A 16,075-nucleotide genomic window follows, 5' to 3' on the forward strand; every position below is an offset into this window, starting at 1 on the left:
CTTTTTATCGCGTCTTTCAGAGTTTACTTAAAAATATTTACAATGGACATTAAACTTTGTTCCCCTTTTTAAAGAAATGTCTTCTTTTCTGGGACGCTGATGAGACTTTGTTTTTATTTCTTCGTGAAGTTAAAGCAACACCAAGCAGTCACATTGCAATGCAAAAACAGTTACTTTCATTCAGTGTTTCTTCCCCAAAATAACCCCCTAACCCTTCCTTCCTTGTTCATAGATGGATAGATTTATTTATTTATACATCTATATCTACATACATCTACATACACACTACTCACAAAAAGTTAGGGATATTCGACTTTCGGGTGAATGTTATGGAAAATGTAGAAAGTTCATGCTACAGTGATATTATATCATGAAAGTAGGGCATTTAAGTAGAATCATGCAATGGTAATTTCTTCATCTCTTCTTGAAACAACAGTGGTGGGTATACCACAGGACAGGAACCAGGAAAAGCGATCATATTTCTCCTGTATTGGCTTCTCTGCACTGGCTCCCTGTAAAATCCAGAATAGAGTTTAAAATCCTTCTCCTGACCTACAAAGCTCTTACTGGTCAGGCACCATATTATCTTAAAGAGCTCATAGTACCCTATTACCCCACTAGAGCACTGCGCTCCCACAATGCAGGGTTGCTTGTGGTTCCTAGAGTCTCTAAAAGCCAAACAGGAGCCAGAGCCTTCAGCTATCAAGCTCCTCTCCTGTGGAATCAGCTCCCAGTTTGGGTCTGTGAGGCAGACACACTCTACTTTTAAGAGTAGGCTTAAAACTCAAAAATAAATTTCAGTCCCAGACTGCGTGTATGAGAGGGGGGTTAGAAAACCCATCTCAGCCTGTCGATGGATGTACTGGGAGGCTTTTAACCAACAGCAGCAGTTTAGAGGTGTGATTCACCTGTTTTCACTTATTTCACTGCATGTAAGTAGATTATAATAAGATTTATCTTATCAATACATTTATACAATACAATATTTAATACAGCGATAATGAACTTGAACAAAATATGACTGGACAAATGATACTATTGATCAACTGATTCATCATTAAATCTACAGACTGAGATACTATTGATCAGCTGATTCATCATTAAATCTATAGACTGTGATACTATTGATCAGCTGATGCAAAGTAGAGCAAGAGCAAACAAAGTGCCCATACGGAGAGGGAAGAAGAAGAAGAAGAAGACCCGACCCGACCCAACCTGACCCAATTGTGTGTGACGTCACGGGGTCATTTCCGCTGCGGAAGCCGCTGCTGCATGTAAACAAAGCGGAGTTAGCAGCAGCAGGTCTGTTGGAGATGAACACAGTTTAATCAGAGACTAAGTGAATAACGTCCACGTCGTGTTTAAGGGATCCAGAGTTGAGAGTCTGTGTGATGGAGCTCCGCTGCAACTGAACCCGATCCAGCAACATGTCCATGGAAGACCCGTTCTTCGTCGTCAAGGGGTCAGAATTGTTTACACCGTGCTAACCAAGCTAATGCTAACAGTGGGCTAACGGCCAGTGTTAGCATGCAGAAAGCTGGTAACTAATCGATATTCAATGTAGCCGCAGAGGCGGGAACCAGTTTGGATTTGTGGTTTAGCAGCAGACAGCTAAGCAGCTAGCTAACCGTAATGCTAACGTTAGCTATCGGTGTTATGTGAGTGAGTTAGCATGTTAGCATGTTGCTGTGACGCTAAAGTCAAAGTCAGTGTTTATTATCAGATAAAAATTTTAATGTGATCACATCAGGTCTGAGTTCAGTTAAGTCCACAGTAGAATTAAATGTCAGATTCTATTATTTTAAAGCAAACAGCAGCAAGTTTTCTCTGTGAAACATCAAGCTCAGATATTTCAGAATCAAAATTAACTTTATTGTAAGTAGGTGTTCACATCTAAAGAATTTGTCTCAGTGTTTTGGTGCATAACAATAGCATAGTAAGTAGAAAGAAAGGTACTGCAGCCAAGAAGCACGGTGTTAAATATAAAACCAAAAATTGACAATAATTATTTAAGTTATTTAAATTAAAGAGCTGCGCCGTTTTGTGCAGGGATGTGCAAAAGTTCATTCTATGACAGGATCCTGGCATAAGTTCCTGTGGAGTCGAGGTGCTCGAGAATGAAGTGGAGAGCCATGTTTACTGCATTGTCTACAGAACCAGAATCAGAAACTGTTTATTGCCAAGTAACATACATTACAAGGAATTTGCCGTGGTCTGAAGGTGCTATTGTTTTGACAACAAATATGTTGAATATAAAAGGTAAAATAAGAATAGAAGTAAAAATAAGATAAGATAAATAACAATAACAACAGTGTAGTGACCAAAATAAAGTAAAGTGTCCAGATAAAGTGTCCAGTAGGGGGTGGGTGCATTAATGTAACACGGGGGACAGGGCTGATGTACGTTAATATAACGTATAACTTGTGTTTGTGTTCGTGGGGGGGGGGGGGGGGGGGGGGTCGATGTAAGTTTGTCAGGTTGACTGCAGAGGGGAAGAAACTGTTTTTGTGGTGGGAGGTTTTGGTCCTGATGGACTGCAGCCTCCTGCCAGAGGGGAGGGGGTCAAACAGATGGTGTCCGGGGTGGGAGGGGTCAGCAGCGATCTTCCCTGCTCTCCTCAGGGTCCTGGAGGAGTACAGGTCCTGAAGAGATGGGAGGTTGCAGCCGATCACCCTCTCTGCAGAGCGGATGATACGCTGCAGTCTGCGTCTGTCCTTGGTGGAGGCAGCAGCGTACTAGACAGTGATGGAGGAGGTGAGGATGGACTCTATGATGGCAGTGTAGAAGTGAACCAGCATTGTTTGTGGCAGGTTAAACTTCCTCAGCTGCCTCAGGAAGTACATCCTCTGTTGGGCTTTCTTGATGAGGGAGCTGATGTTCAGCTCCCACCGGAGGTCCTGGCTGATGATGGAGCCCAGGAAACGGAAGGACTCCACAGTGTCCACTGGAGAGTCACACAGGGTGATGGGGGCGGGTGGGGCTGCGCTCTTCCTGAAGTCTACAACCATCTCCACTGTCTTTGAAGCGTTAAGCTCCAGGTTGTTGCTGTTGCACCAGGTCACCAGGTGGTCAATCTCCCTCCTGTAGGCAGACTCATACTCTCCAGAGGTGAGTCCGATGAGGGTGGTGTCGTCCGCAAATTTCAGGAGCTTGACGGACTGGTGACTGGAGGTGCAGCTGTTGGTGTACAGGCAGAAGAGTAGAGGAGAAAGAACACGGCCTTGAGGGGAGCCAGTGGTGATCGTCCGCGAGTCTGAGACGTTTTTTCCCCAGCTTCACGTGCTGCTTCCTGTCAGACAGGAAATCTGTGATCCACCTGCAGGTGGGGTCAGGCACGTTCAGCTGGGAGAGCTTGTCCTGAAGAAGAGCCGGGACGATCGTGTTGAAGGCAGAGCTGAAGTCCACAAACAGGATCCTGGCAGAGTCCAAGTTGACGGCGTCGTCTACAGACCTGTTGGCTCTGGAGGCGAACTGCAGGGGGTCCAGCAGAGGGTCAGTAATGAATTTGAGGTGGGACAAGACCAGGCGTTCAAATGGGCACTGTGGGGGGCAGCTGTGGTGGTAAGAGGTGTGAGAGTTCAGCCCCAGGTGTGATGAGGGGGGGGGCTGGTGAGTGATGGTGTCAGGACTGTCCCATTGTCTGTCAAAGCGACAGTAGAAGTTGTTGAGGCTGTTGGCGAGGCGTCGGTCGTTAGCAGAGTTGGGGGCTCTTGGCTTGTAGTTGGTGATCTGCCTGAGCCCCCTCCACACAGAAGCAGAGTCGTTGGAGGAGAACTGGTCTAGTAGTCTCTCTGAGTACAGTCGTTTAGCTTCCCTCACAGCCTTGCTAAACTTGTACTTGGCTTCCTTAAACTACGCTCTGTTGCCACTCTTAAACGCCTCTTCCTTTTCCAACCTCAGCTGTCGCAGTCTTGCTGTGAACCAGGGTTTGTTGTTGTTATAACCCTGGTCCGAGTTGGTACGCAGCAGTCCTCACAGAACTGTTGGCTCTGTAGGCAAACTGCAGGGCCATTTAAAACTATTTTTAAATAAACTACATCTTTTTAATTCTAGATAATTCACTGTAGAAATTCAGACAGGGAACAGTTTGATTCATATGTTTTAATCCAGCAGGACATCTAACACTCCTGAATCAGTAACGTCTGTGTTCATAATCATAATGAAGTGTTTTTGGTGTCTGTCAGTAAATGTTGCTTCAGTATTTATTTAGACATGACAGCAGCATTAAAGGACAGATTCACACTTTCTCGAGTCTGTATTAATCCAACCCTCTCATGTCCAAGTAAAAAGTGTGTAATAATTAAATTCAATTCCATTTTATTTACATAGCGCCAAATCACAACAAAAGTCATCTCATGACACTTTACAAATAGAGCAGGTCTAGACCGACTCTTTATAATGTTGTTACAGAGACCAACGATTCCCACCATGAGAAGCATTATGGAGACAGAGGAGAGGAAAAACTTCCTTTAAGAGGCAGAGGCAGAGACCTCGAGCAGAACCACACTCTAGGTGGGCGAGAGAGAGAAACACAGACAGACAGACAGGCAGAGATGTACAGCAGCACCAGCAGTAGCCATAGCAACTATGATTATAATAATAATGGAAATATGACTGATAATGGTAGTTACAGCTGTAATAATAACTGAAATATGGTTAATAATAGCAATAACAACTTTAATAGTAACAGAACTACGACTAACAATAATAACTGTAGTGATCAGAGCCAAGTGGGCCCATGGCGGCAGCCGTCAGGCATACCAGGAACAGGAACCTGTGAGACGAGGAAGCACGAAGAAACTCCGGGAAGATATAAAGTTAGTAACATGCATTGGAGGGACATGAATGTGTAAAGATGGAGAGAGAGAGGAGGAAAGCTCAGTGCATCACGGGAAGTCCCCCAGCAGTCTAGGCCTATAGCAGCATAACTAGGGGCTGGTCCAGGCAGGCCTGAGCCAGCCCTAACTATAAGCGTTATCAAAAAGCAAAGTTTTAAGCCTACTCTTAAAAGTAGAGAGTGTGTCTGCCTCCCAGACCCAAACTGGGAGCTGGTTCCACAGGAGAGGAGCTTGATAGCTGAAGGCTCTGGCTCCTGTTCTGCTTTTGGAGACTCTAGGAACCACAAGCAACCCTGCATTCTGGGAGAGTAGTGCTCTAGTGGGGTAATAGGGTACTATGAGCTCTTTAAGATAATATGGTGCCTGACCAGTAAGAGCTTTGTAGGTCAGGAGAAGGATTTTAAACTCTATTCTGGATTGTACAGGAAGCCATTGCAGAGAAGCTAATACAGGAGAAATCTGATCTCTTTTCCTGGTTCCTGTCAGTACACGAGCCGCAGCATTCTGGATTAACTGGAGAGTCTTCAGGGACTTATTGGGACAGCCTCATAATAAGGAATTGCAATAATCCAGTCTAGATGTGACAAATTCATGGACTAATTTTTCTGCATCTGTTTGAGACAGGATCTTCCTGATTTTTGCAATGTTACGAAGGTGAAAGAAGGCAGTCCTTGAAGTTTGTTTTACATGAGAGTTAAAGGACGTCCTGATCAAAGACAACTCCGAGATTCCTCACAGTGGCGCTGGAGGCCAGGGCAATGCCATCTAGGGTAACAATGTCCTTAGATACTATGTTTCTGAGGTGTTCAGGGCCAAGAACAATAACTTCTGTCTTGTCCTAGTTCAACATCAGATAATTGCAGGTCATCCAGGTCTTTATGGCTTTAAGGCATGGAGCTTAGCTAACTGATGAGCAATGTTCCCTCTAATTTTTCATGTGTCAGAGCAAACACACACACTCGGTGAGCAGTCCCTTGGACCACTGTGAGCAACATCAGACGTGTGCACTGTGGTCACGCCAGCATCGCATCCCTCCAAGTTACATGGTTTATAAAAAGAATCAAATTACAGCATTTACATTTCTGTTAGAATACTTTTAATTAAGTGCTTTATCCCACTTACAATGAAAATGATAAAAATCTTGTTCATGACTTGTGTAGTATGTTAACGCTATTGGAAGTATAAATATTTAATTTTAGCTATGGCAAAACATGCCCACCAAACCAAGCCAACTGTAAACTCCAGTTTTGAAAACACACTTAACATTTTTATTATAAAGCTTAGACTTGTATTATAAGTATGAGCCAGTGTGTGAAGCTCCTGCTGTGCACTGGGTGAGATTGTTCTACTGTGATCTGAGAGACAGTCCTGCAACTCTGTCTGCAAAATACAGCATATAATGACACAATTTTTTGCATTTCTACTAGTCATACACTAGGGCCAGTATTTAATGATCAATATCCATGAATGAAAATTGTAAATAAATGACACTAGATTAACACAAATCTGATTGAGGACATAGATTTCCCCTTATTTTTCCTGTGTGGCCTTCTCACTTCTCAAATGGTTTCACACTTTGTCCCAGTTTTAAACCCCTGCCTGCTTCTTTCACAATGGGTGAGAAAGTCCTTCTTCAGGGTGGGGCTCCTGCTCTGGAAGAATTGAGACATGTTCACCTTTTAGTGACAAACATTTTTTCACATTAAAACTTTCACATTTTGCACAATGACGTGTGCTGTAGCACAAGCATGTGATACTGTAAAATTTCATTAACTCTGTAAAATATATAATTAAAAAGTTTTTATTAGCATTTCTACTACTCATGGTAATAGCATTTAATGATTATTAGCCATTATAGATGAAAATTCTTAATACATGACACTAGAATAAGTACAAAAGACTGAGAAAAAAAATTCACCTTAATTTTCCCGTCTGTCCTTGTCACATCTCCAATGGTTGTACACGTTGTCCAGGTTGATGGCCTCGCCTGCTTGCAGCTTTGACTTTATGCGCATCAGCTGGTCCAAATGGTCCACTTCAAGACGATTTCTGGATGCTGTTTTGATGCGATTCATTAAACTAAAGCCTCTTTCACAATCTGCACTAGATGCCTGAAATGTAGCACAAATATCCACAAGCTGTGAGATGTGTTTTAGCTCCTCACATTTTAGTGTTGCAGCCACCATATCTGAGAATGTGCTGATTGACCCTTGTTTAAGTTTTTGCCTCATTATGTACTTGAATTCAGCATATTCACTGTTAATGACCTCCAAGGAATGTGGGTGGTGGAGAATGGCCTCATACTTCTTTGTCAGTGTGGCAATGTCTGCTGCTCCATAATCAAAACTGATGTCTGAGCTCAATGCCTCAATGTCAAATGCTGACCACTCCTTTAATTCATCCTCTGGAAAACGAGCATCCAAGTGATCACAGAGCCTATGAATAAAACAAGTAATCTCACTGGTATTTCTATCTCCCCCAGTTTCACAGTTTTTTCTTCTGTTTGGACATATTCCGACAGCCATTCCATCTTAAAAGAACCACATTTCTTTTTTACTTTGGCATGGTGAGGGGATGTGCCCCTGCCCGTTCGTTTTGCCATTATTAGAAAGGGTCGACATAAGCAGAACTTAGCATCATTAGCGTGTCTTTCATCCACATCGGCTACACCGCTTTGCTAGCTAAAACACCGGTGGCTGCACATAAGAACGCCTGTCAATGACGTTGATTAGCTGCGACTGCTGCGTAAATACCTACAGTATGTGAATCGCATCATTCGCTGGAGCAGCCAGTCAACGGCCACTCACTGACTCACATTGAAAAATAGCACAGAATGAATTGTTATATTTTTATTTTATTTTCAGTTCAGTTTGGAGTTTTATTTTGTGCGCAGTGTAGATTTTCTGTGCGCGGAGACCATGTCAGCAGTGCGCAATTGCGCAGGCGCGCAGCTTAGAGGGAACAGTGCTGATGAGGTCCTTCTGGCTTGATCGATAGATATAACTGGGTGTCGTCCACATAGCAATGAAAGTTTTTGGAGTGTTTTCTAATAATATCTCATAAAGGAAGCAAATATAAGGTGAATAATATTGGTCCAAGCACAGAACCTTGTGGAACTCCATGACTGACTTTGGCGTACATGGAGGATTCATCGTTAACATGTACAAAGTGATATTGATCTGATAAATACGACTTAAACCAGCTTATTTATATGTTATGTTAATAATAATAAAGATGAGGAAGTAGTTGCTGTATGTTTTTACTGCATTCCTATTTTCATTACTAAGTCTTCTGTTAAGTAGATTCCACTTTGTCACAGATGTCACACGTTTCTTTTTTAACAGTGAGGTACAGAAGGCAGTGAACGCAGCTCAGAGCCTCCATCACAGATGGAACGAGCTACTGCAGGAGGGGGGCGGAGCCTCCAAGGAGGAAATGGACTGGACGACCAATGAGCTGAGGAACAGTCTGCGCTCCATCGAGTGGGACCTGGAGGACCTAGATGAGACCATCAATATCCTTTAAACAATGACATTTGTGATGTGTGCTTTTATTGTTTGTGAGTTCAGAGATTTGAAATGTAAACATTTAAAGATAAACGTGTTTCTTAACTGTCAGTTAACGTATCGTTGAGTCTAACCCAAAGAAGTTCAACCTGGACACAGCAGAGCTTTCGAAGAGGAAAGCTTTCATCACCAGCACCAGACAGACTGTCAAGGTACACTTCATTTACAATATCAGTTAAAACTCACCAGTTTGTCTGTTGACACCTGCTCAGGTGAAGTTTCACGGGGGGGGGGGGGGGTCAACATGTAACAGCTTCTTTATTTAGCTGTGGGTTTGCTGCTATTGGCTGATTTGATTAGAAATTATCTAATTGGTTGCGGTGTATCTGAAGAATTGATTGATCTGATTGGCTGCTGGCTGACTGTTTCTCTTGAAGGAAATGAAAGAGCAGATGTCAAGTCCACCTGCTGCCTCAGCGGACAAAAAGAACAAACAGGTGACTGCACACACGTGAAGTACACAACACTGCACACACTCTGGTAGCCTAACTACAGGTCTACCTGTCTACAGATGTGTTATTCTGTTAGACTTTAAAGAGTTGGTCTGTTGATTTGTTTTCTAATTAAAACAAAGTATCACTGACATTACATTAACACAAAAAATGCTTTGGAAAACGCAGAAATCTCAAACCTCTTAAAAGACCCCTTTTCTGAGACCGATGAAGTCCCTCAAAAGATCCCTTAAAACAAAAAACCTTCAAAGATCCTGAAACTTGGTGATAGATACCTCTTCAGAAGTCCATGGACATCTTCACAGATCTCTGTAATCCTTGAAACCTCTTCAACTAACCCCTGATTATCTAATGAAACCCATGTCAGGAAACACCCTTGCAAGTCCCCAATATCTTGAAACCAAGTCCACCATTCTCTGGAGACCCCTGTAGGATGATGGTATGGTACAGTGCATCCGGAAAGTATTCACGGCGCTTCACTTTTTCCACATTTTGTTATGTTACACCCTTATTCCAAAATGGATTAAATTAATTTTTTTCCTCAAAATTCTACACACAACACCCCATAATGACAATGTGAAAAAAGTTTTTTTTGAAATTTTTGCAAATTTATTAAAAATAAAAAACTAAGAAATCACATGTACATAAGTATTCACAGCCTTTGCCATGAAGCTCAAAATTGAGCTCAGGTGCATCCTGTTTCCACTGATCATCCTTGAGATGTTTCTGCAGCTTAATTGGAGTCCACCTGTGGTAAATTCAGTTGATTGGACATGATTTGGAAAGGCACACACCTGTCTATATAAGGTCCCACAGTTGACAGTGCATGTCAGAGCACAAACCAAGCATGAAGTCAAAGGAATTGTCTGTAGACCTCCGAGACAGGATTGTCTCGAGGCACAAATCTGGGGAAGGTTACAGAAAAATTTCTGCTGCTTTGAAGGTCCCAATGAGCACAGTGGCCTCCATCATCCGTAAGTGGAAGAAGTTCGGAACCACCAGGACTCTTCCTAGAGCTGGCCGGCCATCTAAACTGAGTAATCGGGGGAGAAGGGCCTTAGTCAGGGAGGTGACCAAGAACCCGATGGTCACTCTGTCAGAGCTCCAGAGTTCCTCTGTGGAGAGAGGAGAACCTTCCAGAAGGACAACCATCTCTGCAGCAATCCACCAATCAGGCCTGTATGGTAGAGTGGCCAGACGGAAGCCACTCCTTAGTAAAAGGCACATAGCAGCCCGCCTGGAGTTTGCCAAAAGGCACCTGAAGGACTCTCAGACCATGAGAAACAAAATTCTCTGGTCTGATGAGACAAAGATTGAACTCTTTGGTGTGAATGCCAGGCGTCACGTTTGGAGGAAACCAGGCACCGCTCATCACCAGGCCAATACCATCCCTACAGTGAAGCATGGTGGTGGCAGCATCATGCTGTGGGGATGTTTTTCAGCGGCAGGAACTGGGAGACTAGTCAGGATAGAGGGAAAGATGAATGCAGCAAAGTACAGAGACATCCTGGATGAAAACCTGCTCCAGAGCGCTCTTGACCTCAGACTGGGGCGACGGTTTATCTTTCAGCAGGACAACGACCCTAAGCACACAGCCAAGATATTAAAGGAGTGGCTTCAGGACAACTCTGTGAATGTCCTTGAGTGGCCCAGCCAGAGCCCAGACTTGAATCCGATTGAACATCTCTGGAGAGATCTGAAAATGGCTGTGCACCGACGCTTCCCATCCAACCTGATGGAGCTTGAGAGGTGCTGCAAAGAGGAATGGGTGAAACTGCCCAAAGATAGGTGTGCCAAGCTTGTGGCATCATATTCAAAAAGACTTGAGGCTGTAATTGCTGCCAAAGGTGCATCAACAAAGTATTGAGCAAAGGCTGTGAATACTTATGTACATGTGATTTCTCAGGTTTTTTATTTTTAATAAATTTGCAAAAATCTCAAAAAAACTTTTTTCACGTTGTCATTATGGGGTGTTGTGTGTAGAATTTTGAGGAAAAAAATGAATTTAATCCATTTTGGTATAAGGCTGCAACATAACAAAATGTGGAAAAAGTGAAGCGCTGTGAATACTTTCCGGATGCACTGTATGTCCCTGAAGGTCCTTTGGGTTAGGATAAGGATAGGGTTAGGTACATGGAGGTTATAGTACGGATAGGGTAGGTCCACTGGAGATACATGGAGGTCCCTGGAGGTTAGGATGAGGGTAGGGTTGGTCCCTGGAGGTAAGTATAAGATTAGGGTAAGTTCTTTGAGGATATAGACACGAACTCAGACACGAACTCCCCAAATACAAACAGTTTATTAAATGCCCCACCAGGGAGGGGAACACTCTGGATCACTGTTACACCACAGTCAGTAACGCTTTTCACGCCGTCACCCGCGCTGCACTGGGACACTCTGACCAAGTGCAATGCAAAGGGTCGGATGCAGTGGTGTAAAGCACGCCACCACTGGACTCTAGAGCAGTGGAGACGCGTTCTCTGGAGTGACGAATCGTGCTTCACCATCTGGCGATGTGATGGACGAGTCTGGGTTTGGCGGTTGCCAGGAGAACGGTACTTGTCTGACTGCATTGTGCCAAGTGTAAAGTTTGGTGGAGGGGGGATGATGGTGTGGGGTTGTTTTTCAGGAGCTGGGCTTGGCCCCTTAGTTCCAGTGAAAGGAACTCTGAATGCTTCATCATACCAAGAGATTTTGGACAATTCCATGCTCCCAACTTTGTGGGAACAGTTTGGGGATGGCCACTTCCTGTTCCAACATGACTGTACACCAGTGCACAAAGCAAGGTCCATAAACACATGGATGAGAGAGTTTGGTGTGGATGAACTTGACTGGCCTGCACAGAGTCCTGACCTCAACCCGATAGAACACCTTTGGGATGAATTAGAGCGGAGACTGAGAGCCAGGCCTTCTCGTCCAACATCAGTGTGTGACCTCACAAATGCGCTTCTGGAAGAATGGTCAAAAATTTCCATAAACACACTCCTAAACCTTGTGGAAAGCCTTCCCAGAAGAGTTGAAGCTGTTATAGCTGCAAAGGGTGGACCGACGTCATATTAAACCCTATGGATTAAGAATGGGATGTCACTTAAGTTCATATGCGAGTCAAGGCAGGTGAGCCAATACTTTTGGCAATATAGTGTATATATAGAGATACATATACATTGCTGTTTTATATATTATTTACTTTTATTTTTCACTTATATTTCACTACAAATATTGTAAATGTGTATATTTTTATTTTCTATTTCTCATTTTTATATTTTGTACATACTTTTATTTCTAAATTTATGCTGCTTTCTAATCTTCAATGGGAGCACCGGTACTGTACAATTTCCCCCCGGGGATCAATAAAGTATTTCTGATTCTGATTCTGGTATGGTAAGTCCCTGTGTAGACATAGAGCTCCTGCTGATGTAAAATGTTTGACAGTGTGTGTTTGTGTTGTTGTGATGACCAGGCTCTGTTCGGTGAGCGCGGTGCTCAGGGTCCAATCTGGCAGCCCGGCCCTGATAAATACAGCCGACTAGATCGGCAACTGCAGAACGCCAACTCTCAGTTTATTGAGGAGCAGCAGGTCCAGCAGCAGGTACAGTAACACCTCACCAATAAAACAGCCAATAACAGACCTCTGAGGAATGATGCAATATCAGTATGGTAATAAGAGAATGTTTTGGATACTGTAATAAAAAGGAAAACAAAATATGTAATTGATGGATTCAAATAAAGCAATGATAATAGTAAACCAAAAAATTATTTAATTTCAGCACACACCAGGATGGTAGGATTGACACCATTTTATTGACAGATTACAACAAAAAGGAGAAAACTATGCGTTTCACATGTTGCTTCATCAGATTTGCTCTGTGCTTGATTGCCATCAGGTGTGCATTTAAATAACCAGGTTCTGATTAACAGAGAATCCAACAGGTTCACGCTCCCCGATACAAATGCACTACTAAAATGTGACCCTTCTTTGCAGCATATCTCTGCCTCTATGCCAAGGTTTTGTTATATAAGGGGCTCTATTGTTATCTACGTGTAGAGAACCTAACATGAAAACTAACTGGCCCCTAAGGAGGTAAATAAAAATTATAGATGTGGTAGATGTACACATTGCTCACTTATGATTCTAAGGAGTTTTTTGATTGGCTGTGGTTTGCACCAGCTGGCACCCTCGGTATCTTCACTTCTTTCATAATATGAGTGTTTGTTTGTATCAGCTGATAGCAGAGCAACAGGATGAACAGCTGGAGCTCGTGTCGGGAACAATCGGAGTCCTGAAGAACATGTCAGAGAGGATTGGCATGGAGCTGGACGAACAGGCTGTGTAAGAACTTAAACATTCACCACATTCATTACTAACAACTTTCAGATACATCATCACTGAGAATCCTCTACGTTTTACATTAATTTCTAAAAACTGATTAACGTCACACTTCTTGGACTGATCAAACAGCCATTTTTTAGTTTCTGTGTGTTGGCAACAGTTAGCATGGTGGAACAGCGGGAGGTGGTGGCCTACAACGGAAGGGGGGGTGGGGGACAACAGCGGGGGGTAGTGGTCAACAACGGGAGGTGGGGGACAACAACAGGAGGTGGGTAACAACAACAGGAGATGATCGGTGTAAAAACAGGACCTTGTTTTAAAGTAGGAGATGTCCTCTGGTGGTCAGACTTGTTAAGTCATTTTGTGCTTTTCCTGCAGGATGTTGGACGACTTCAGTCATGAGGTGGACAACACTCAGTCCAGATTGGACAACGTCATGAAGAAACTGGCCAAAGTATCTCACATGACAAGTGGTAATCTGCCTGGCAACACATGATGTCACCTTCAGTGTTTCTACTGGAGTAGTTCAATTCAATTCAGTTTTATTTATATAGCGCCAAATCACAACAAAAGTAATCTCATGACTCTTTACATGTAGAGTAGGTTGAGACTGACTCTTTATAAGTAGAGACAGAAATAAAATAATAGAATAATAGTTTTCCCCTCTGAAGGTGCTTACTCCAGTTTGTCCTCAACTGAACCGGTTTTAGGTTTCTGTTAGACCAGATTTTAGTACTCTGTCTAATGTGATCAGTATTGATTAGGTATCAGAAACAGAATCTGAGTAACATTAATCAGGTTACTTTAATCAATAACTCACCTGTATTAGAGCGTCAGTCTCTGTTCTGATTGGATGATCTAGTTATTAACACTCATCAGTGGTTTAAGTTATAGTTTGTAATAGCTGATATTCATAGTTAATTAGTTGATAGTTAACAGTCTGTGTTTCAACAGATCGTCGTCAGTGGTGTGCTATCGGCGTGTTGCTCGCCATCCTCTTCATCGTCATCCTCCTCTTCTTCATCCTCTGATTGATCGTCCTGTCAGCACAGAACTCGTCTTAATGCTGTGTCTACTGGACTCTACTGGACTTCACTGAATTCTCCTGGACTCTGCTGCACTCTACTGAACTCTGCTGAGCTTTACTGAGCTCTCCCGGACTCTACTGTACTCTACTCGACTTTACTGGATGCTCCTGGACTCTTCTTGACTGAACTGGACTCTGGTGGTTCACTTTGTCAGAAACGATGAAACAAAAATTAAAAAAGCAAAAAGTCCTGCTCCCGAGACAGCTGGACTTAAGATGTTTAGGACAATAAGACTCTGGAAGTAAAGCATTCTGGGATTTGATGTTGTTAAACTCTGAGTGACGTCCACCTCCATCAGAGAACCTTCTCATTTATAGATCTACACCTGAGGAGTCAGAGAACAATCAGCCAATCAAGCTCCTGGAAAAACAGTAGACTGAAACCTAAAAGAACAATCAGTTCACCTCAAAATTTGCTGTTACATATAAACCGTGTTTAATATAGTTTAACAACAACAACACAACAATTTAACTGTTAGTAGTTAGTTTTAGTGAAACTGAACTTGTTTTTATTGAGTCTGCATGAAACTAAAATCACTTCTCTAAATAATTAAAATTAAATGAAAGAAGAACTTGTTAACTATTTAAAATCTGGAAACCAAAAGCTTGTTGGTCAGTTTGAACCAGTTACTGGACTCTACTGGACTCTGATATCACAGACAGACTTTACTGGACCACAATCTATGTACAAGACTTTGCAGGACTCTTCTGGACGTTCTCTTCCCTCTGAGCGGGACTGAAAAGGCACTTTGGTTCTTTGAGTGTTTGACTGTTAAAATCATTGTAGAGGTCAAAGGTCAAACCATTTGATGTTTCATGTTTTAGAAAATGTTTGTTTGTGTGGATGTTTTATTTAAAGGGCTGAAAATAACCATTTCCACTCCAGTTTAACTCCGCTTTAACTCTAGTTTAATTGATTGATTGATTTGAATACCTTCATTTTTACTCCTTTTAAACTCTTAACCCTCTTTAACGTTAAAGAACATCTTAAACTCCAGTTAAGCTCCAGTTTAATTTCAAGTTAAGTGCAATTCCAACTTCATTTTTTCTCCATTTAAACCCAGTTTCATCCTCAATTTGAATTCCAGTTTTAACTCCATGTTAATATCAGTCCGGTTTACTTCAGGTTTAAACCTGGTTGAACTCTAATTGGAGCTCATTGATGGTTTGTGGAAAGAAAATAATCTTTTGGAGAATTATTGTAAGAACACTAAAATTTCCTGTTTCTGTTGATGTTTTTGTGGTTTTTCTGTTTACAATTTGTGTGTTTTTTGTTTTATTGACTTAAATGACTGAATCTGAATTTATTTTTTATTTTGTTTCCTCTAACGGTTTATTTTACGCTTCCTGTACCATATATAGTTCAAACCAGACGGTTCCTGCTAGGCTTTTAATGTGAAGCACCAGCAGGATGTGCAGTCCTCAAGGTTAGTGAGTGAAGTAACTGCTTGTTTGAATTAATTGACTGTAATTAGGTAACAGGTAGCAGCCAATCACATCGTCCCACGCCATCAGGTTTACGGTACACATGGCGGTGAAATTTACACGTCTGCAGGTGATATAGGGATAGGGTTAGTGTTCATAACTCTGACTGATGAAAATAAAACAAATTAAATACAGAATTACATCTGTTGACGTTTTAATATCAACTCTTCATAAATCCATTCAGTGGTTTTCCAACAAATTTCACAAAATAATTTTTTCCCATTTTTTTTCATGAAATGTCAGATTTCACTAGTCTTCTAATTAGTCTTCATTTGTGTTTTTGTGTCGGAACCAACATGGAGCCCTTAATAATAAGA

General features: G+C 42.3%; 1 protein-coding gene across 1 annotated transcript; it reads left to right on the forward strand.

Annotated features, from left to right (window-relative positions):
* Positions 1-1,324: 1,324 nt before the first annotated feature.
* Positions 1,325-15,165, forward strand: stx6 (syntaxin 6). The gene is made up of 8 exons (XM_070908707.1): positions 1,325-1,462; positions 8,183-8,352; positions 8,462-8,556; positions 8,782-8,841; positions 12,317-12,445; positions 13,080-13,186; positions 13,565-13,659; positions 14,141-15,165. The coding sequence occupies exons 1-8, from the start codon at positions 1,428-1,430 to the stop codon at positions 14,215-14,217; spliced, it is 768 nt and encodes a 255-aa protein (XP_070764808.1). The 5' UTR covers positions 1,325-1,427; the 3' UTR covers positions 14,218-15,165.
* Positions 15,166-16,075: the final 910 nt, after the last annotated feature.

This window comes from Enoplosus armatus, chromosome 7 (genome assembly GCF_043641665.1).
Source record: "Enoplosus armatus isolate fEnoArm2 chromosome 7, fEnoArm2.hap1, whole genome shotgun sequence".
NCBI classification, from domain to species: domain Eukaryota; kingdom Metazoa; phylum Chordata; class Actinopteri; order Centrarchiformes; family Enoplosidae; genus Enoplosus; species Enoplosus armatus.

What these genes read in the sequence shown, in the direction of transcription:
- stx6 (XM_070908707.1), top strand. Translation starts at nt 1,428, where the DNA reads ATGTCCATGGAAGACCCGTTCTTCGTCGTCAAGGG. An exon ending in GCACCAGACAGACTGTCAAG is followed by an intron (nt 8,557 to 8,781) that starts GTACACTTCATT and finishes TTTCTCTTGAAG; the next exon opens with GAAATGAAAGAGCAGATGTC. An exon ending in AGCAGCAGGTCCAGCAGCAG is followed by an intron (nt 12,446 to 13,079) that starts GTACAGTAACAC and finishes TGTTTGTATCAG; the next exon opens with CTGATAGCAGAGCAACAGGA.